Consider the following 22,357-nt stretch of genomic DNA (forward strand, 5'->3'; position numbering starts at 1 on the left):
AGGCAGAATTTTAAAATGCTTATGTAACCAGTGATGGCATGCCCCAGAATTCATGCAGAGAGGAACGTGGCAAATGTTGGGAGACTTATTGATTCAAGGCATTTATGAAATCTCTGATTATTCATTAGGTTGCCACTAAGCTAACTGAGGAGAGATTTCAGTGGCCACACATGATAAGAAATATTGACTTCACACAATTAATTCATAAAATTTGCTGAACAGACAGCAGAAGCAGCAACAACAAGCAATAACAACCAGAGGAAACTACAGCCAACCCTGGGGGGAAGGGAATCTGGTGTGCAGAGTGATCACATTGTATTTTCCAAATTTTCAACACTTAATAAAAATTATAAGACATACAAGAAATAAGAAAGTATGGTCTGTGTACAGGAAACGACTTCTGGTCGGTAGAAACTGTCCCAGAGGAATTCCAGATCTTGGATTTACTAGAAAATAACATTAGCTAAATTATTATAAATATGCTCAAAAAACTAGAAGAAGCCATGCTTAAAAGATGAAAGGAAAGTATCAGAATGATGTCTCACTAAGTAAAGAATATCCATAAAGGAACAGAAATGAGAAAAAGGACCAAACAGTAAATTTGTAGTTGAAAACTATAAGTGAAATGAAAAGTTCACTAGAAGGACTTAAGAGACTTTAACAACAGATTTGAACTGGCAGAAGAAAGTATCATTAAACTTGAAAATATTCAGTAAAGACACTGAGTAAGTGTAAGAAAACAAGTGCAAGACTTGTATACTGAAAACTCCAACAAAGGACTCATAATTTCCAAAATGATCTTGAAACAAAAACAAAGCTGGAGGACTCACACTTACACATTTTAAAACTTACTACAAAGCTACTGTAATCAAGACAGCGTGGAAAGATGGTGGAGTAGAAGGACAAGGAGCTCACCTCCTTTCATGGGCACACCAAGATTACAGCTATGTACAGAGTAATTATTGATGAGAAAGACTGAATGCTACCGGAAAAGATCTCCCACAACTAGCGATATAAAGAAGAAACCACAAGCAGATGAGTTGGAGGGGAGGAGTCGTGAAGACCCTTGCCCCAGAGAGAATAACGACAATTGCAGATCTCCTCAAGGAGTGAGGGGTCTGAGCCACACATTGGGCTCCCCAGCCTGGAAGTCTTGCACTGGGAAGACAAGCCCTCAGAACATTTGGCTTTGAAGGCCAGCAGGGCTTACTGTCAGGAGAGCAAGAGGGCTAGGGGAAATAGAGACTCCACTCCGAAAGGGTGCACACAAAATCTCACATGCTCCAGGACCCAGGGCAGAAGCAGTGATTTGAAAGGAATGGGTCAGATCCACCCAGTGATCTTGGAGAGTCTCCTGGAGAGGCAGGAGGCAACTGGAGTCCGTTCTGGGGGCAGACACTGGCCGAAGCCATTTCTGGGAGCTTGCTGTGCTATATGGACACTGGTACTGGCCGACACCCTTGTGGAATCCTCCCTGTAGCTTGTTAATGCCAGGACCTGACTCTACCCAGCAGCCTTTTGCACTAATCCTGGGACACCTCAGGCCAGGCAACTACCTAGGTGGGGGCACAGCCCCACCTACCAGCAGGCAGGCTTCTTTAAGACCTTCAGAGCCCACAGCCATTCCTGGACAGGGCTGTGTCCACCAGAGGGTCCAGGACCTGGCCCTACAGGTCAGTGCACAGGCACTAACCTGGGAAGCCCAGGGCTCTGCAGCCAGAGATCTCAGGGCACAAGAAAGGACCCAAGTCAATAAAATGAGAAATGAAAAAGAAGTTACAACCAACACCACAGAAATACAAATGATCCCAAGAAATCACTACAAATAACCACATGCCAATTAAATGGGCAACCTAGAAGAAATGGACAAATTCCCAGAATGTAGAGTCTCCGAAGCTTGAACCAAGGTGAAATAGGAAACATGAACAGACAAATTACAAGTAATGAAATTGAATCAGGAATTTAAAAAAAAAAACCAAAAAACTCCTAACAAAATAGTCCAAGACCAGATGGCTTCACAGGTGAATTCTACGAAACATTTGGAGAAGATTTCACACTTAGATCCTTCTTAAATGATTGCAAAAAATTGCAGAGAAATGAATGCTTCTGAATTCATTTGACAAGACCAGCATTACCCCGATACCAAAACCTGCTGACGATATCAAAGAAAAAGAGAAGTACTGGCCAATATCACTGATGAACATTGACGCAAAAAATCCTCAACAAAAGTTTAGGAAACCAGATGCAACAATACATTAGGAGGATCGCACACCATAGTGAAGTGGAATTCATTCCATGGATGCAAAGAGGATTCAATATCTGCAAATCAATCCATGTGATACAGCACATTAAAAAACTGAGCTGTACACTGGAATGTGACACAACATTGTAAAATGACTATAACTCACGAAAAATGTTTAAAAATATAAAAAAATGAAGATTAAAAATCATGTAATCATCTCAATAGGTAACAAAAATCTTTTGAAAAAAATTCAACATCGATTTGTGATAAAAACTCTCCACAAAGTGGGTATGGAGGAATCATACTTTAACATAAGAAAGACCATGTATGAGAACCCCACAGCTAGTATCACACTGAATGGTGAAAAGCTGAAAGCACTTCCTCCAAGATCAGGAACAAGACAAGAATGTCCAATCTCACCACTTTTATTCAGCATAGTATTGGAAGTCCTGGCCCCAGAAATCAGAGAAGAAAAAGAAATTCAAATCAGAAGGGAAGAAGTAATACTCACTATGTATAATATGTTTGCCAATAACGTGATACTATACATAGAAAATCCTAAAGACGTCAGCAGAAAACTACCAGAACTCATCAATGAATTCAGCAAAGTTGCTGGATACAAAATTAATACAGAGAAATCTGTCACATTTCTATACACTAACAATGAAGTATCAGAGAGAGAAATTAAAAAAGCAATCCCATTCATAATCACATCAAAAAGAATAAAATACCTGGGAATAAAATAACCAAGGAAGTAAAAGACCTGTACTCAGAAAACTATAAGATACAGAGGAAAAATTGATTGAAAAAAATGGAAAATTGATGAAAAATGCAAGATGAGAAAAAACAACTCAATTAAAAAGTGGGCAGAGGACCTGAATGGGCATTTTCCCAAAGAAGACATACAGATGGGTGACAGGGAAATGAAAAGACACTCAACATTGCTGATCAGAGAAATTCAAATCAAAAGCACAATGAGATATTGCCTCACACCTGACAGAATGGCTGCCATCAAAATGACCACAAATAACAAATGTTGATGAGGATGTGGAGAAAAGGGAACTGTACACTGTTGACAGAATTGTAAATTGGTGTAGCCGCAGTGGAAAACAGTATGAAAGTTTCTTAAAAAACTGAAAATAGAACTACCATATGACCCAGGAATTCCACTCCTGGGTATATGTCCAAAAAGCCCCAAAACACTAGTTTGAAAAGATACATACACCCCAATGTTCATAGCAGAATTATTTACAATAGCCAAGACTCTGAAGCAACCTAAGTGTCCATCAACAGATGAATTGATAAAGAAGATGAGGTGTATATACACAATGGAATACTACTCAGCCATAAAAAGGATGAAATTTTGCCATTTGCAACAACATCATGGACCTCATTATGCTTAGTGAAATAAGTCAGAGAAAGACAAACACTATATGTTATCACTTATATGCAGAATCTAAAAAAACCCCAAGTGAATGAGTATAACAAAACAGAAACAGACTCACAGATATAGAGAATAAAGTAGTAGTTATCAGTGGGGAGAGGGGGAGGGGAGGGGCACGATAGGGGTAAGGGATTAAGAGGTACAAAGTACTATGTATAAAATAAATAAGCTACAGGGACATAATATATAGCATAGGGAATAAACCAATACTTTACAAAAGCTTTAAATGGAGTATAGTGTAAAAAAAATTGTGAATCACTATGTTGTACACCTGAAACTAATTGCAAATCGACTGTACCTTAATTTAAAAAAAAGACATTGTGGTACTGCCATGAAGATAGACATGTAGATCAATGAAACAGAGCTGCAAGGCCAGAAATAAACTCATATATGTACGATGAACTTTTTTTTGTCATTTAAAGATAAATTTTATTACATAAAGATTAAACCTCTGTTGCAAGGAGATTCATATCAGATTAAACAAATTTTTCCAATGACTCTGAAGAAATGAAATTTACTAAATATATCTTTGAAAGTGTTTTTGCTTCAGGTTGCTACAAAAAGGAGTGAAAGTTATTTTGAATGCTAGAATTAAAACAATTTGCTACCATATTGGTCCAATGACTCCTTTTATGAAATTAGGAATTCTTATGAAATCATAAATTTGTATGCTTGGAAACACTGTCATACTCCACTTTGGCTTGAAACTTATAAATTCTTCTACCCATCATATTCTTTTTTAAAAAACTACTTTTAAAGATTGATGTATAGTTGACTTACAAAGTTATACTAGTTTCAAGTGTACAACATAGTGATTCAGTGTTTTTATAGATTACTCTATGATTAACTGATTTTTGACAAGGGTGCCAAGATAGTTCAATCAGGGAGAAACAGTCTTTTCAATAAATAGTGCTGGGAAAACAAGATACTCACATGCAAAAGAGTGTAATTGGACCCCTCTGTCACACCATATAAAAATTAACTCAAGGTGGATCAATGACCTAAATGCTTTAAAACCCTAGCAAAAACTTAAGTATAAATGTTTATGGCTTTGGATTAAGCAACAGTTTAATAGGTATAATGCATAAAACAAAAGCAACCAAAGGATAAATAGATAAGTTGGACTTTATCAAAACTAAAATCTTTTGTTCTTCAAAGGACAACTATCAAAGTGAAAAAATAACCCAAATAATGGGAGAAAATATTTGCAAATTATATTTCTGAGAAGGGCCTAGTATCCAGAATATACAAAGAACACTTACAACTCAACAATAAATAGACAAATATCCCAATTTTAAAATCTGAATACTTTCTCCAAAGTAGAAATATAAATGGTAAAGAAGTATAATATGAATATGACGTAGCTTTCAAAAAAAGGTAAATAAGCACATGAAAAGACTCAACATTAATAGTCATTAGGAAAATGCAAATCAAAACTAGAAAGAGATACCACTGTGTAGAGATGCTACCTCACAGCCACTAGGGTCACATATGTCACTGAAGTTGGCATCTTGGAATTTAGCATAGCCATTAAAAGAAAACTTTGTTACGTATTACTGGAAATACCATGTTTTGTTTTGGTTTTATGTTATATTATGAATATTATACACATTTTACCCATCTTTCTTAGTGGAGATTACCATTAGGGGAAAACTGACCAGTTTGCACTCGAGAAAAATTAAAATTGAGAAAATGTTCCCCTTATATCTGGCTTCGAAAACATACACACTCTCACCATTCCATTGATTTTATTAATGCTCCCATAAATGAATAAAATTACATGACATTTTCTATATTTTAAATTGATCACTCATTAAAGACATATTTGAATTTAACACATTCATTATTCTTGTTTGAGGTATAGTTTATTTGGTATAACACAGAAAATAATGCCTTTATACCATGATCTTTCCCATCCTTGACTACTCAAGACCTGGTACATTCTTATTTTCTTGCCCTTCAAATGCTACTGGTGTTGCATCTAAATAAAAGTTTAGATTGGCTGTGTAACTGGCTGTGAACATGTTAAGCCAGGAGCCAAAAATCTAGGTCTAAGTAGTTACAAAAAGCCTAATTTATGTCCTGAGACACACAGTTGACCACCACTGAATGGACTGTTCCCCTCACCAAGTGACCTTCAGGTCTCCGTTTTGGTCTGAAGGAGCGGTAGTGGAGTTGTACATCCGAGAACGTAAAGCCTTTGTTCACGTGTGTCAGATTCCTGGCTTGGAACTGAACAAAGAAGGATGCAGTGGCAGCAGAAGCAAGTGTTCCCGTAGCTTCCTTTCTAGAAGAGGAGTTTGCTGGTGAAGAAGACGAGCAGGAGCTGAATGGCATATCTGATGGGGCCGAGGAAGGCTGTGTTGGCCAAACTATTGGCTGTGGTTTGGGCTGTGGCTGAGGTTCGGGCTGTGGTATGGGTTGTGGGTGTGGTATGGGGAGTGGCTGTGGTATGAGTTTTGGGTGTGGTACGGTTTTTGAATGTGGTACGGGTTGTGGCTGTGGTACGAGGTGTGGTTGTCGTTGGTTCTGGGGTTGTGGCTGCCAGTTTGCGGGTTGTGGATGATGGTTTGCGGGGTGTGGATGCCGATTTCCGGGGTGTGGATGATGGTTTGCGGGGGGTGGCTGCCGGTTTGCGGGGTGTGGATGCCATTTTGGGGGGTGTTGCTGCCGGTTTGCGGGGTGTGAATGCCGGTTTGCGGGGTGTGGATGCCGGTTTGCGGGGTGTGGATGCCGGTTTGCGGGGTGTGAATGCCATTTTCGGTGGTGTTGCTGCCAGTTTGCGGGGTGTGGCTGCCGGTATGCGGTTTGTGGGTGCCGGTTTGGGGATTCTGGCTGCCGTTTGGCGGTTTCTGGCTGCCGGTATGCCGATTCTGGGTGGGATTCTGAATGCCCGTATGGAGGATGTGACTGGTGGTATGGGGATTGGCAGTGCCGGTATGGGAACTGTGGCTGCCGGATTGCGGGTTGCGGCTTCTGGTTTGCAGGGTTCGGCTGGTTTTGGAGCTGGGGTTGTGATTGGCTTGGTTGTGGAGGTCGTGGTCATGGATGTAGTTTCAACTAGGAAAAAAAAAAAAAACAATGGCATCAGAACCTCTTTTGGGTGGCAGGTGCACACTGGAGAGAGGAGACTAATCTGATAGGATGCTGGAGCCAGAGTTCATGAGCAAAATTCAGTAAGCACTTCTCAAGGGCTCAGAGTGTGTAGAGGACGGGGAAACTAGGAGGGCACAGGATGTCAAGGAACGAAAAATAAGAAACAATCTACCCTTAAGCTCTGCACAGCCCTACAGGAGAAGGAACTTACACTGAATTTACATAACCACTGAGTTTGTTGTTAGGTGGGTAGTCTGCCCTCACATGTCCTCATGTTCTTAGTATTACATTGGATCAATCGGTGCAAACATGGTCCAGAGTGGTGCACTTTAATGCTTTTTCTTTTTTGGTCTTTGGTTTCTTTGCTCATTTCAAAGGTTGCGTGTAAAAGTCGTAAGAAATAGACAGCATCCAGACCCAAGGACGGCCACCTCTGCTTTAAAGTAAGTGGAAAGAGGCCCCGTCCAACCTGCGAATCTCTTTTTTGTGGTGTCTGAGAGACTGGTCATTTTCACATGCAGGGATCTGACCACATGTTAGCGTTTTGAGGTTGCCTGGCGGAGAAGCAGAGAAAGCCAAACCTGGGGGGTTGTCTGATCCTGGAAAACTAGAGCTTGGCCGTGACACCTCCAAGGGTCTGAGTGGACCACAGAGGGGACTATAAGGAAGAAGGCGGGAAATGTGCAGTGATTTGCTCCAGCCTGTGCACCCTGCCCCCCTGCAGGGCGCCTTCTAGCTCTGTGGCAGTATCTTATCTCGTGGAACATTTCCCCAGGGCAGGTGTTCCTCTAGGCCACCCCTGAGCCAAAAGTCTGAACACAGCCACTTTCTTTTTCTCTCTGTCTCTTTTTTTAAAATCTGGATTTTATTAGCATGGAGCTAAGGAGTTCTGACCAGAAACAAACTTTTTTTTTTTTCTTTCCTACCATTTATACCAGTGTTCCTTTTGAAAATGTCCCGGAGAAAGAAAATAAAGTCTGTCTTTTCACAGAGGGGAGACCACCAAGGAAACACTTAAGGCGTTCACATAATAGTTTCATTAGGCATAATCACTTTAACATTTGTTGTTGAAAATCGATAAGCCTTTGACCACATTTGCAATGCCTGACTGACAGGAAATTGAGCCGCATACTAGATGTACTTCAGAGTTTGGGGGCTCGTGAGGAAGATCTATTATCTGGTCGTGGAGAAGACTGATGTTTCTTACTCTTGGTTAAAGCCTGTATTTAAACACTTCACACACACACACACACACACACACACACACACACACACACACACACACACACACACACATACATGACTGTCTTTATAGTTTTCATGTCAGTCAAAGAAAAGTGGAAAAAAGTATAAGATGTGGACTTTGAGTCCTAGCTTTGCCATTTACTTTCTGTGTGGTCTTAAGCAAGTTACCAGTCTTTTCTGAACCTCAGTTCCTTGAATTTGTTTTAGCTCCCCAGAAAGAGGCAAGAGAGAAGCAAAGGGGCAGAGAAGGGAGACAAGGGACAAGGAGCCTCAGGATGGCTTGAAGTTGGGGACTGCAGCCTGGGAAAGGCCAGTGGGATTTCCTGGTGGTGGTGCTGGAGGCCAGAGGCTGCTCCGAGAACTAGTGAAATGATTGGTTTTCTGTGCTATCAACCCTTCTTTGTGCGAATCTCCCTTCTCATCCCATAAGCCCTTTGGTAACACCTGCTCCAGCGATGAAGGCTTTGTGTGAGTGGGAATTCTTTGTGGAAACCGAGGGAGCAGCCGACTCTCATAGCCACGTCTGTGTGGTGTTGACTGGAAACGGCTCCTGAGCCAGAGTCTGGAGTCAAGGTGACTGAGAGAATCAGAGTCCCCTCAGAACTGGCAGAAATGTTGGGGTGGGGAGGGGGATGGCTTTTGTTTTGCACAGGGCACAGGATAAGGGGCTGAGCTAATCTTATGCCGATCTCAAGGTGCTAGGAGCCTCAGCTGGTATCTGGGTGACACATGACTAGAAGACTCTGTTTTGCTAGGACACCCACAAAATAATTTTCCGGGCTGATTGATTTCACTGCCAGATACGGAAATAGGCTGCAGAGGAACTTACCTCTTCTCATCAGATCCTGGGAAGAAAATGCAGCCACTTTTTGCGAATCGACAGTGAAGGTTCTGTGGAGGGCAAATAAATGAGAGAGAATGGTGAGGAATTCACAAGTTCATTTCACAGTTGCTGCCTTCCCAGCAGACCCCAGCCCCTTAATTCCTGTTGTGCCTACATTCTCTACAGCACAATTAGCAGATCATTAAGTCCTGGTCTGCTCTATATTGTCTTGACTAAGATCCTCCCTGATCTTTCTCCAGACAAGGTAATGTCCATCCCCCACCCTCACCCACGCCAGCACCCTGAACTCCCCACAGGCTGGTATACACCTCTGGTCTTCGTTCAGGTTAGTCTTTCTGATCGTAATAATCCGGCCCAGGGAACATCTGCCTACAGACTCATCAGTAACCTCTGGGAAGGCATTTCTCCCTATCATCATGAACCCAGACAGATCTCCATCAGACAGACATGCCCCTGTGCTGCATTGCTTTGCCATCAGCCTCTCCGCGCACTGGAGGACCAGCTCCTTGAGGGCAGGTTCTGTTGTCCACAATGCCTGACACGTAGTGTCACAGGTACTTAATGGTCATTAAACGAGCTGTGCAGCTTGGTGTGTTGTTCTCCTGTCAGTGGGCCCGTTCAGTCTGTTGTTCATTTAACAGTTCGTGAGTGCACGACATGCCAGTCACTATGCTTGGCGCTAAGGGGACGCTGGTGAACACTGGCATGCTTCTTTCCTTGATGGCTCTTAAAGTCTCTTTAGAGAGGGAGATTTTAAACAAATAATCGACCAACAAGTTAAGTAACTGATCACCATTGTGATACGTGCTCTGATGGAGCAGTGGAAGTTATGAGAGTGAGCAAACAGGAAGCCGGGAGTTGATCTGGGAGTATAGAGAATTCTTTCTGAGGAGGTGATGTCTAACCTCAGTATTTATTTCTCTGTGGGCCTTGCCTCCCTACACCTCACTGTGAAGTTCTGTGGGCAGGAACCTCTTCATATGCCCTTTTGTGCCCTACCCCACAGATGGGGCTCTCCCATCCTGTATGCTGCTCCCCTCCAGGTGTCAGTCTTGTCATACATGGTAAACAAGCAGAGGAGCCAGTGCACCATCGTGGTGTGAGTGAGGAGGGGTCTGGAGACTGCCCTGTCAGTGGGAATGTGTGTTTCCATTGCAGATTGTCACTCTGTGGTCTTTTATCTGTTGTTGCGTGGAGTGTGGAGGCCTTAAGGAGGTGAGATGAAAGGAAAGTCATTGCCCTCATGAGTCCTGACTGGCTTCTAAGAGCCTGCTGTCATTGTGAGGCTGGATTGTAGCAGCTTCCTTTGGATTCCACTCTTGCACGTCTCTCTGTGGGCATAACAGTTCCTCCTTCAGAGCCAGCTAGGTTCCACCAGGCCCAGGGTGTGGCAGCAGAGGGTGGGGTGGCTTGACTGCATCATTGTCTCCACTGTCCCTAGACACCTGGTGGCTGCTCGTGTCTGGACACGGCCCCGATGGTCAGACCTGCCCTTTCAGTACAAAACGGCAGTCAAAGTGTAAGGATCTCTCAACATTTGGTTCCTACAGTGAATTTGATAACAAATCCCTAGCTGGGAGGGAAGTTTGCTGTTGTTGTTAGCATGTAACATGAGCCCTCAGGTGGCCTCACCGCGGAATCTGAATGTGTCCATTTTGTGTAACACTAGGAAGCCAGTTTTATTACACAATCACCACACTTTCTGCCAGCAAGCCACTTCAAAAATGCGTCTGTTTTAAAAACATGATTCTCCATGTGGTGGTGAAACCAGGTCCACCTAAAAGTGAATTCCTCTGCCGAGTTTATGAGTAAACTCTCTGCTTAGAATGTTATCCTCTTTCTTATCCCCTGTTCCCCTGAGGATTGAGGAGCATCAAAGAAAAGGGGGAACTGAAACCAAGCAGGACCCTGCGGGGCCCTTCCTGGTACAAAAGCCCCTCTGTGTCTCCCCATTTCTTGTTTGTAGAAAAAAGCATTAGTCTCCTAAGCTTTCCCTGAGATCCAAAGAGTAGACTCAAGCAGTTACTAATGAGGGAAGTGAAGGAGTGCAGAAACAAAGGAAAAGTAGTCAAGAAATAACAGTTCCGTGATAAAACAGAGTTCTGGTTCCTCCTTAAGGGTTATAGATAATAATGTGACACAGATCTTTGAGTTGTTTTGCAGGAAGTAAGACCCAGGTGGAGGACAGTGACTACATGCTGAGCATAAGCACAAAGACCCCAGACTGGTTGGGATCAGAAGGCTGATGATTACAATTCATGAAACATCATCCTGTTACAACATCACCAACCAATCAGAAGAAAGTCATGGCCCCAGCAACCTCACCACAAATGTAGCCTTTAAAAGAGCTGCCCAGAAAGCTGATGGGAGCTTATGTCTTTTGAGCATGAGCTGCCCATTCTCCTTGCTCGGTGCCTGCAATAAATGCTGTACTTTCCTTCACCACAACCTGGTGTCAGTAAATTGACTTTGCTGTTCAGTGGGCAAGTGGATTCAAGTTTGACTTGGTAAAAATGGGGACCAAGAGCACCCCTCCCCCAGGTTCTTGGCCACAGGCAGTTTCTCTGCATCCTCAGCTTAGCAAGGGCTCCTGGAGGACTGCATGGAGAAGGCAGAGAGGGGAGCTCCAAGGTGGGCAGGTGTCTTCAGTACCAGAGTGTTTTTATTTTTAATTGTTTGTCACTGCTGTTTGCCCTGCCTGGCTCTGAAATACTGTCTGCCCCAGATTATCAGGAGTGAGTTGGGTTGTGGTGGGAAGGGATAAAGAGAATTTGAAACAAACAGGGTGCCAGTGACAAGGATTCTCTGCTTGACCAAAGTTTACTTGGACTCTGGAACCTTCTCCTAGGCCCATCTGTGTACTTCCTTGGGAAATCCAGTTTTAGCCAGAATCCTGTTAAGGCAGTATAGCACAAACCTCCCACCCTCGATATCTGATTATTTTATTATCTGATTGAGTTTGTCATCCTCTACTTTGTGATCACCCTGGCCTGTCTTCAGCAAGAATCCTGTTAGGTCAGTTTGGCAAGAGTCCCCCTTACAGGGTTTGATGTTTCCTTTTAGTGTTTTTCTATCCATTGACACTCCTACCCTGTTCCCTGGCTATAAATCCCAGGTACCCATGTTGCATTCAGAATTGAGACTTGTTCTATACTGAGGTCTCTTGTCTTAATTGCAATAGTCCTGAATAAAATCTGTTTTTATTCATTCATTCATTCATTCACTCATCTTGCTTTAAGTACTGTCTGGCTCTGGTTTTATTTAACACCAGTTCTTTCTCTTGGTGCAGAGCATACCTGGTATGTGTGCGTGTGTGCACATGTATAGTGTACAAACTTCTACAGATAAAAGTAGAACAAAGAATGGGGAGGTGGAAAAGGAGTGCAGCCATTGAATCCTCCATGTCACATCGGGGTTGTATTATGAGTCCTCCAAGGTCAGTATAAAACTGCAGAAACCCAATATGAAATTGTAAAAGCCCAAAGCAAATGATATATGGATAGGTTCTTACTGTAGCTGAACTGAAGATAGGTCCATGTCCCCAGGAGATACCCATCTTGTCTTGAACCATTTCATGCGTGGGTTCTTCAGTTCGTACATGACACTGTTCGTACAATTCTTGTCTACATCTTTCCAGAAGCCGACTGGGTGCATGTTGTACATTGCTCGGAGGATCACAGCTTCAGTGTTGTCAGTCACAGGCACTATTACTGGTAGGAATTGATAAGGAAACAATGAACCATCTGTGCCGTAAGACAAGAGATGAGGGTCATGAAATCAAAGTGAAGTGTGAAAAAAGAAAGTTACAAATATTATGTACATATAGTAAGGTCCCACTTTTATAAAAGAATTTGCAGAAAATCTGGAAGGGAATAAATACATCAAGATATTATCTATGGTGATATCTTGGTAGTGGGATGATAAATGATTTTTATTTCCCCCCTAGCTGTTTTTGTGTGTGTCTATTTTCCAAGTTTCTCAAGTAAAAGGTTAAGAAGGTGGACAAAAGAAGACCTATACTCTGCTTTGCTACATACATCTCAAGATGAGAGCTCTGCCCTTCTCTCAGGGGGAGTGGAGTGTGGGGAGAGATGGGGTCGATGCCTGTGAAAGGGTGAAGTGGATTCCCCTGGGAAGTGCTTCATGAAATAAGGGACCATTACTGCCAAGTCAAAGCCAAACCCATTGTTTTTTGTTTTTTTTGTTTTTTTTTGGTCCCAGAAATGCTGATGTTCTTGGTCTCTGTTGTTGAGGCTGAGGGAAGAAGGAGGCAGGGCCTCTGATCCCCAAAGGCACTAATCTAAGTACATGTCAAATAACCACTCAGGGTTCCCTGAACCCTCTAGACTGATGACCTAGGTTAGTACGCGCTCACGGGGACCCCGCTGACACTTGTTAGTTCCACTGGTTACTTTCAGCATTCTAACGTGTAATGGGTAGGGGATTTCAAGAGAATATTCCAGTTTGTCCATTTCCTCCCTTAGAAGATCCTTTCTGAACAAATCTCTCAGTGCTCAGGTGGTAGTCTTTAGGGCCCTCTCAGCCACCCAAAACTCCTTCAAAGTCTTCTCCTTCCCAAAGCAAAGAAAACTGACTGTGTAGCAGAATAGGATCAGACAGTCCTGGATCTGAATTGTAGTTCTAACATTTAAGGACAGGTCACTTAGCCTCTGATCCTTGGTTTCTTTACTGTTCATCACTCACTCCCCAAATATTTACTGAGAGCCCACTTTGCACGAGGGTTGGTTCTATGTCTGAGGATAACGACCTTATCCCTCACTGTATGAACATTAAGATACGTTATCTTGAAAGTTTCCTGGGAAGAGTAACGGGAAGTGTGTAAAGACTTGAATCTGGGTGGGTGTCAGATAAATCTCGATTGCTGTTTTTAGTATGAAACTTTTCTCTGTTCTGTTTGTTTGTTTTTGCCAGTCAAGGTATCTGAGCCAGATCCCCGGGGCCCTGACTTGCTCAGCCAGAACCTGGCATCTGTCCTGGATGTGTGCACGATGGTGAGGTGGATGGTGACAAGGGACGGTGTCATGCAGATAGTCATCAAACCTGTCAGCTCTCCCATGGGCATGCTCCTGCCTCTGTCCTGTGTTCTGTTCCCTGCTCCCTGGCTTACATGCTCTGTTCACTCCTCCTGGCCTCCACAGTCTCCTCCCTCCAGGCTGCAACCAGATCAGATTTCCCCAGCCAACACTTCCATCAGGACCCACAGCTGTCGAAAAGCTTCAAAGTGCCCGTGTATTTCAGAGCCTCTAAACATTTCTGGTTCTACATTCCTGCTTCTGTTCTGTCAGTTGCAGTACACATGGCTCTCATGAGCCTCATTACCCGGCGCACTCTGCTGTTCGCACCCCCACTCCAGGGGTGGCCGTCTTCTCTGGTTCTGCAGACGCACCTGGTTCGCCTGCCCCTGGCCTTTGCTCATGTCGGGGGCCCGTCTGGAATCCTTCCTTCCTTCTCATCACTTATCCCAGCCCCACTTACTCTCCAAGATCCCGCCTCTGGGCCAATTCAGCCCTCTTGCCCTCTCACTCCTGAATCATTGATTCATTTATTTATGTTTACTTGCGTTGAGGACTTAATTATGTTCTGGCTTGTACTATATGCTGTCATTTCATCTGTGTCAGTATCTGGCTATCCCCAGTGCTGGGCACCTGGAGGGCACTAAATCACTATTCATAAATTGATGTTAAAAAAAAAAGTTTGTGCATCCGATGTTGTTTAGTGCCTTAATGATGAGGGTTCAGGGAAAAGGGCAAGCAAGTTACATTTCTGTTGCCCATGGAAGTTAAGCAGCGGTGGCAGGCGCTTACCCGGGACAGTTGTAATAGGAATGCTACTGCATTACGAGTTTCTTTGACTGATACCAAGGCATACCCAGAGAACCTGTTCTAAGATATTGTCTTAGCTGCACTTTTGTCTTGGAAACTGCCAAGCCGTTTATACATGTTGCTTATACCAATGATAAGACAAATCCTGAAATTAAAAAGAAAATTCAACATTAAAATCAGGGGAAGTGGTTGGCCTGTGTGGGCATTTACTCAGTCTCCGCAATAGTCTGAGTCCCAGCCAGGTCCGATAATTTCAGTCTGCCAGGAAATCATGTAGCCTGTTGTGTAATTCCAGGTGTGGGATCAGGCCCTTCACATCTCCCAGGGCACAGGATTTTGAGTCTCAACTTAAATCCTTCCTTTAGCGAGTCAGTTTATCCCAGAGCGTTAGCACACTTCTTTCTGAGATGAAATCAGATGAGGTTTCGGGGAGTGCATGGCACATAGTAGCCATTCAGTGAACCGTGGTCCTCTCCTCCTTCTGCTTCCTAAAACTGCTCCAACCAACACCTCTGTAAATGCTGTGATTTCTCTTCTCATCTAGCATGGTCCCCTCAAGGGGTTTGGTGTGTTGGCTTTTGATTCTTCTTGTGTCTTCCTACTTTAAGGAGGCTCCACTGCCCCCCCCATCTTCCCAATATAGGTTTCTTTCTCTTCCATTTCAGCCACAAAATCCATCACTTCGTGATATGTTATCTTAAGTCAGAGATCTGAGGTGTCTTTTGCAGTAGTCCCTCAGACCACCCAGGTCCTTCCCTGTATACAACATCACACAAGATGGTCCTCATCTTGAATAGAAGGTTATCTTCCCTGTCCTGGTTAGGAGAAGACCCACTGTCTGCAGGAGAGGGACATAGGGAGCCCCATCCCAACTGAGACACTTAGTGATAGTCCCCGTGAGAAAATGGAAACCAGGACAAGCCAGGATGAGTGTGGGAAGGCAGGCCATAGCCACGCTTATGCTGAAGCCTGCAGTGTGTAGAGCATGGGTGTGAGCATCCTTATGTTCTCCCAGTTCTAAGCCAGGTAGGGTAATATGGCAGACAAGAAGGTAGGCTCTGAAGCTGGGCAGCCTGGCTGGATAAAGCTGGACAAATCTTGGGTGTTTTTGAGGTTCAAATATTAGCTGCTAACTGCTAGTGACCTTGGGTAAAACTTTAACTTCCCTGTGCCTTAGTTCTTACCTGCAAAATGGGGCAGACAATAGCATTTGCCCTTGGATCAGCCCACAGCACAATAAGACATCTTAGCTCTCATTACTGTAATTGAGAGGCAAATCGTGTCTTGGCTACGAGCAGGGTCTCTGAGGGCCTGGTCCATCACTCAAGTAGCTGTGACCTAGCGAGGTACTAACAGCTCTGCCTGTGTTTTCTCATCTACAAACTGGGAATGACAACATTAACTACCTTGAAGGTTGAGGAGGACTCAATGCACTAGTCCCTGTAAACAGCCACATTAAATTTGTTATTATTAAGAAAGTCATTAGACAGCACTTGCCTTGACATGTAGGCTTGACTGATCCCAAAGGAATATTCATAAAATATTTCTAAGCACCTCAAAAAAGCCCCGGATTAGGAAAAAGAGTAAGATCTGCGAGCCAGCCAGCTCTGCTGCTTACTAGCCGTGAGACCCCGGGAAAGCCATTTCACTTCTCTCAGCTTCAGGCTCATATGTGCGTTGGGAGAGTAATTCCCTCCCTGTCTAGCTCACCAGATTTTTCACCCATAGCCTAAATGTGAGCAGTGCCTCCTAATGTTGAGCAGTATACAGTCGTCCATGGTGGCACTGCTTATCAAGTGGATGGAAAAGAGCTGCCAACTGCGGTGCATTTATTATCCCTGAAAATAACACAGATGACCCCCACCGCTGCCCGACACAGGCTGTTGTAACCTTGTTTTGGAGAACGCCCAACTTATTGAAGTGAGACAACTTGCCGCAGTTGTGCCCTCGCTGGGACTCAGGTACACTGAGATCTGGGACATACTCAAGATCACACAGGGAACGTGCAGAGGCCGTCCCAGCCCACCCATTCTCTTCCATGTTCTCATCCTCCCTGTTTCTGTGTCCCATCTGGGTGAAAAACACGTGCTTTGCTTGTGTAGTTGAAAGCAGGGATGGAAGGGGGCACGCCCAGTATTCTGGCTTCCTCACCTCAGAGAACCAAGGACAGCAGAGAAGATGGCTTCTACTCACCTGTGTACATTGTGTTGCTTTTATAGCTCTTTGGGAAGGCCTGGACTCCCCCGTCAGTGGCACCGATGATGTTACTCAGTGTTATGCAGTTGCCGATAGGATACTGACACTTGGCAGAAGGAAACAGCAGTCCGAGGCACAGAGACAGCACCAGGGGCAGCAGTGGGGAACCAAGGACTGCCATGGTCTTGGTCTGTTTGGAAACTGCTGGACCTGGGACTGGTTAAGATGTACGACTCACCTGTTTATATGCTCTGGGCTGGATCTTCTGGGTGACGTCATACAGGCAAATCTCCCTTCCACTCCTCCCTAAAATGAACTGGCTTCTGGAATTTGGCCTAAGTTATCACTAGGAATGAATCTCCCTGTATCTGTCACCATGATCCTTTATCAGTTCCAGATTGGCCCAGGACGGGGAATGTACTGGTCATGGACTTATTTTGCATCTCCATCACCTCAGCATTTGGTATGTGAAGAAAGCCATGAGAAGGGTGAATGCCAGCAAAGTGAAATCCAGAGTTGAGTAGTCATCTCATACCTGGCCTGCTTAGACTCTCCACTCTTTTCCCTGTGGGAAACTCAGGTATAAAAGCCCTTTTTCTCATGGAGCATTATGTATCCTTTTCCAGTTCTTCTTAATCGAACATGTCCCCTCACCCGGTTCATTTTGTGACTAGCACCAAACTGGAAAGATTGTGTTTCTGGATTTATATTTATTTCCTTGGAAACAAATGACTTTGTTCCTTCTTGCTCCTGCCTGACAATTTCCACTATAAACACCATAACACAAAGAAACTACTGGAAAAAATCAGAAAGTGTATTTTCTCATATTTCTTCTGTGATTTTAACGCACTCACTGAAGGAGAAAAGAGGAAAGAAGTATTCTATTTTCTGAATAGAAAGAAAACAAAAACAAGTAGAATTGAATCAAAAGGATATTTATATATGTTTCTTCAAGAGAAGTATTTACGGAATAGGAAGTAAGGACCTCTGAAGAAAAATGTTTGTTTAAGAAAAATGGCTAGATCTCACTGAGCACATTAAGCATCGTGACATTCTAACTTGCCCTGTCCCCATCCCTGTCACCTTACCTCTTTAAGTAGCTTTAGAAACCAACAACCTTGCAACTCTGGTAGCCTTGAAGACCGTCAAACTAGTAGCCAAAGGGGAAGGGACAGAATGGGTTTGGAGGTCACCCCAAAGCCTCATTTCCAGAAAACTGTCAACGTAACCTGTCCACAAATTGCTTTCAGAACTTGTTCTTTGCAAAGAGACTTATTGCTAGGGTATTTGTTGAAAATAATCAGTGAGGAGTTTTTAACAGTGCATCTGCCTGAAGCAGTGGTTGCAACTGGGACTAACAAAAAATGTAAAAGAAAATACTGGGGAATGAGATCTTGGTTGGGAGATTTGGAAAGCTCTGGAACGCTCTGACAAATTCCTGGGAATCTGAAAGATCATGTGCATGTACGGGGCTATACACGTGCCCAGAAAAGACCTGAGAAGCCCTTATCTCTCATCTTTGGCTGAGCTTGCAGCACTATGCAAGTAAAAAATGTAGGCTAAGGCAGAATTTTAAAATGCTTATGTAACCAGTGATGGCATGCCCCAGAATTCATGCAGAGAGGAACGTGGCAAATGTTGGGAGACTTATTGATTCAAGGCATTTATGAAATCTCTGATTATTCATTAGGTTGCCACTAAGCTAACTGAGGAGAGATTTCAGTGGCCACACATGATAAGAAATATTGACTTCACACAATTAATTCATAAAATTTGCTGAACAGACAGCAGAAGCAGCAACAACAAGCAATAACAACCAGAGGAAACTACAGCCAACCCTGGGGGGAAGGGAATCTGGTGTGCAGAGTGATCACATTGTATTTTCCAAATTTTCAACACTTAATAAAAATTATAAGACATACAAGAAATAAGAAAGTATGGTCTGTGTACAGGAAACGACTTCTGGTCGGTAGAAACTGTCCCAGAGGAATTCCAGATCTTGGATTTACTAGAAAATAACATTAGCTAAATTATTATAAATATGCTCAAAAAACTAGAAGAAGCCATGCTTAAAAGATGAAAGGAAAGTATCAGAATGATGTCTCACTAAGTAAAGAATATCCATAAAGGAACAGAAATGAGAAAAAGGACCAAACAGTAAATTTGTAGTTGAAAACTATAAGTGAAATGAAAAGTTCACTAGAAGGACTTAAGAGACTTTAACAACAGATTTGAACTGGCAGAAGAAAGTATCATTAAACTTGAAAATATTCAGTAAAGACACTGAGTAAGTGTAAGAAAACAAGTGCAAGACTTGTATACTGAAAACTCCAACAAAGGACTCATAATTTCCAAAATGATCTTGAAACAAAAACAAAGCTGGAGGACTCACACTTACACATTTTAAAACTTACTACAAAGCTACTGTAATCAAGACAGCGTGGAAAGATGGTGGAGTAGAAGGACAAGGAGCTCACCTCCTTTCATGGGCACACCAAGATTACAGCTATGTACAGAGTAATTATTGATGAGAAAGACTGAATGCTACCGGAAAAGATCTCCCACAACTAGCGATATAAAGAAGAAACCACAAGCAGATGAGTTGGAGGGGAGGAGTCGTGAAGACCCTTGCCCCAGAGAGAATAACGACAATTGCAGATCTCCTCAAGGAGTGAGGGGTCTGAGCCACACATTGGGCTCCCCAGCCTGGAAGTCTTGCACTGGGAAGACAAGCCCTCAGAACATTTGGCTTTGAAGGCCAGCAGGGCTTACTGTCAGGAGAGCAAGAGGGCTAGGGGAAATAGAGACTCCACTCCGAAAGGGTGCACACAAAATCTCACATGCTCCAGGACCCAGGGCAGAAGCAGTGATTTGAAAGGAATGGGTCAGATCCACCCAGTGATCTTGGAGAGTCTCCTGGAGAGGCAGGAGGCAACTGGAGTCCGTTCTGGGGGCAGACACTGGCCGAAGCCATTTCTGGGAGCTTGCTGTGCTATATGGACACTGGTACTGGCCGACACCCTTGTGGAATCCTCCCTGTAGCTTGTTAATGCCAGGACCTGACTCTACCCAGCAGCCTTTTGCACCAATCCTGGGACACCTCAGGCCAGGCAACTACCTAGGTGGGGGCACAGCCCCACCTACCAGCAGGCAGGCTTCTTTAAGACCTTCAGAGCCCACAGCCATTCCTGGACAGGGCTGTGTCCACCAGAGGGTCCAGGACCTGGCCCTACAGGTCAGTGCACAGGCACTAACCTGGGAAGCCCAGGGCTCTGCAGCCAGAGATCTCAGGGCACAAGAAAGGACCCAAGTCAATAAAATGAGAAATGAAAAAGAAGTTACAACCAACACCACAGAAATACAAATGATCCCAAGAAATCACTACAAATAACCACATGCCAATTAAATGGGCAACCTAGAAGAAATGGACAAATTCCCAGAATGTAGAGTCTCCGAAGCTTGAACCAAGGTGAAATAGGAAACATGAACAGACAAATTACAAGTAATGAAATTGAATCAGGAATTTAAAAAAAAAAACCAAAAAACTCCTAACAAAATAGTCCAAGACCAGATGGCTTCACAGGTGAATTCTACGAAACATTTGGAGAAGATTTCACACTTAGATCCTTCTTAAATGATTGCAAAAAATTGCAGAGAAATGAATGCTTCTGAATTCATTTGACAAGACCAGCATTACCCCGATACCAAAACCTGCTGACGATATCAAAGAAAAAGAGAAGTACTGGCCAATATCACTGATGAACATTGACGCAAAAAATCCTCAACAAAAGTTTAGGAAACCAGATGCAACAATACATTAGGAGGATCGCACACCATAGTGAAGTGGAATTCATTCCATGGATGCAAAGAGGATTCAATATCTGCAAATCAATCCATGTGATACAGCACATTAAAAAACTGAGCTGTACACTGGAATGTGACACAACATTGTAAAATGACTATAACTCACGAAAAATGTTTAAAAATATAAAAAAATGAAGATTAAAAATCATGTAATCATCTCAATAGGTAACAAAAATCTTTTGAAAAAAATTCAACATCGATTTGTGATAAAAACTCTCCACAAAGTGGGTATGGAGGAATCATACTTTAACATAAGAAAGACCATGTATGAGAACCCCACAGCTAGTATCACACTGAATGGTGAAAAGCTGAAAGCACTTCCTCCAAGATCAGGAACAAGACAAGAATGTCCAATCTCACCACTTTTATTCAGCATAGTATTGGAAGTCCTGGCCCCAGAAATCAGAGAAGAAAAAGAAATTCAAATCAGAAGGGAAGAAGTAATACTCACTATGTATAATATGTTTGCCAATAACGTGATACTATACATAGAAAATCCTAAAGACGTCAGCAGAAAACTACCAGAACTCATCAATGAATTCAGCAAAGTTGCTGGATACAAAATTAATACAGAGAAATCTGTCACATTTCTATACACTAACAATGAAGTATCAGAGAGAGAAATTAAAAAAGCAATCCCATTCATAATCACATCAAAAAGAATAAAATACCTGGGAATAAAATAACCAAGGAAGTAAAAGACCTGTACTCAGAAAACTATAAGATACAGAGGAAAAATTGATTGAAAAAAATGGAAAATTGATGAAAAATGCAAGATGAGAAAAAACAACTCAATTAAAAAGTGGGCAGAGGACCTGAATGGGCATTTTCCCAAAGAAGACATACAGATGGGTGACAGGGAAATGAAAAGACACTCAACATTGCTGATCAGAGAAATTCAAATCAAAAGCACAATGAGATATTGCCTCACACCTGACAGAATGGCTGCCATCAAAATGACCACAAATAACAAATGTTGATGAGGATGTGGAGAAAAGGGAACTGTACACTGTTGACAGAATTGTAAATTGGTGTAGCCGCAGTGGAAAACAGTATGAAAGTTTCTTAAAAAACTGAAAATAGAACTACCATATGACCCAGGAATTCCACTCCTGGGTATATGTCCAAAAAGCCCCAAAACACTAGTTTGAAAAGATACATACACCCCAATGTTCATAGCAGAATTATTTACAATAGCCAAGACTCTGAAGCAACCTAAGTGTCCATCAACAGATGAATTGATAAAGAAGATGAGGTGTATATACACAATGGAATACTACTCAGCCATAAAAAGGATGAAATTTTGCCATTTGCAACAACATCATGGACCTCATTATGCTTAGTGAAATAAGTCAGAGAAAGACAAACACTATATGTTATCACTTATATGCAGAATCTAAAAAAACCCCAAGTGAATGAGTATAACAAAACAGAAACAGACTCACAGATATAGAGAATAAAGTAGTAGTTATCAGTGGGGAGAGGGGGAGGGGAGGGGCACGATAGGGGTAAGGGATTAAGAGGTACAAAGTACTATGTATAAAATAAATAAGCTACAGGGACATAATATATAGCATAGGGAA

General features: G+C 42.9%; 1 protein-coding gene across 1 annotated transcript; it reads right to left on the reverse strand.

Moving 5' to 3' along the window:
- Positions 1-5,462: 5,462 nt before the first annotated feature.
- On the reverse strand, positions 5,463-22,219 carry LOC141575837 (uncharacterized). Its single transcript, XM_074356848.1, has 4 exons — positions 16,908-22,219; positions 12,383-12,581; positions 8,857-8,918; positions 5,463-6,746 (listed from the first exon to the last, which is right to left on the reverse strand). Exons 1-4 carry the CDS (start codon positions 17,089-17,091, stop codon positions 5,974-5,976), a joined length of 1,218 nt encoding a protein of 405 aa, XP_074212949.1. The 5' UTR covers positions 17,092-22,219; the 3' UTR covers positions 5,463-5,973.
- Positions 22,220-22,357: the final 138 nt, after the last annotated feature.

This window comes from Camelus bactrianus, chromosome 33, assembly GCF_048773025.1.
Source record: "Camelus bactrianus isolate YW-2024 breed Bactrian camel chromosome 33, ASM4877302v1, whole genome shotgun sequence".
Taxonomy (NCBI): Eukaryota; Metazoa; Chordata; class Mammalia; order Artiodactyla; family Camelidae; genus Camelus; species Camelus bactrianus.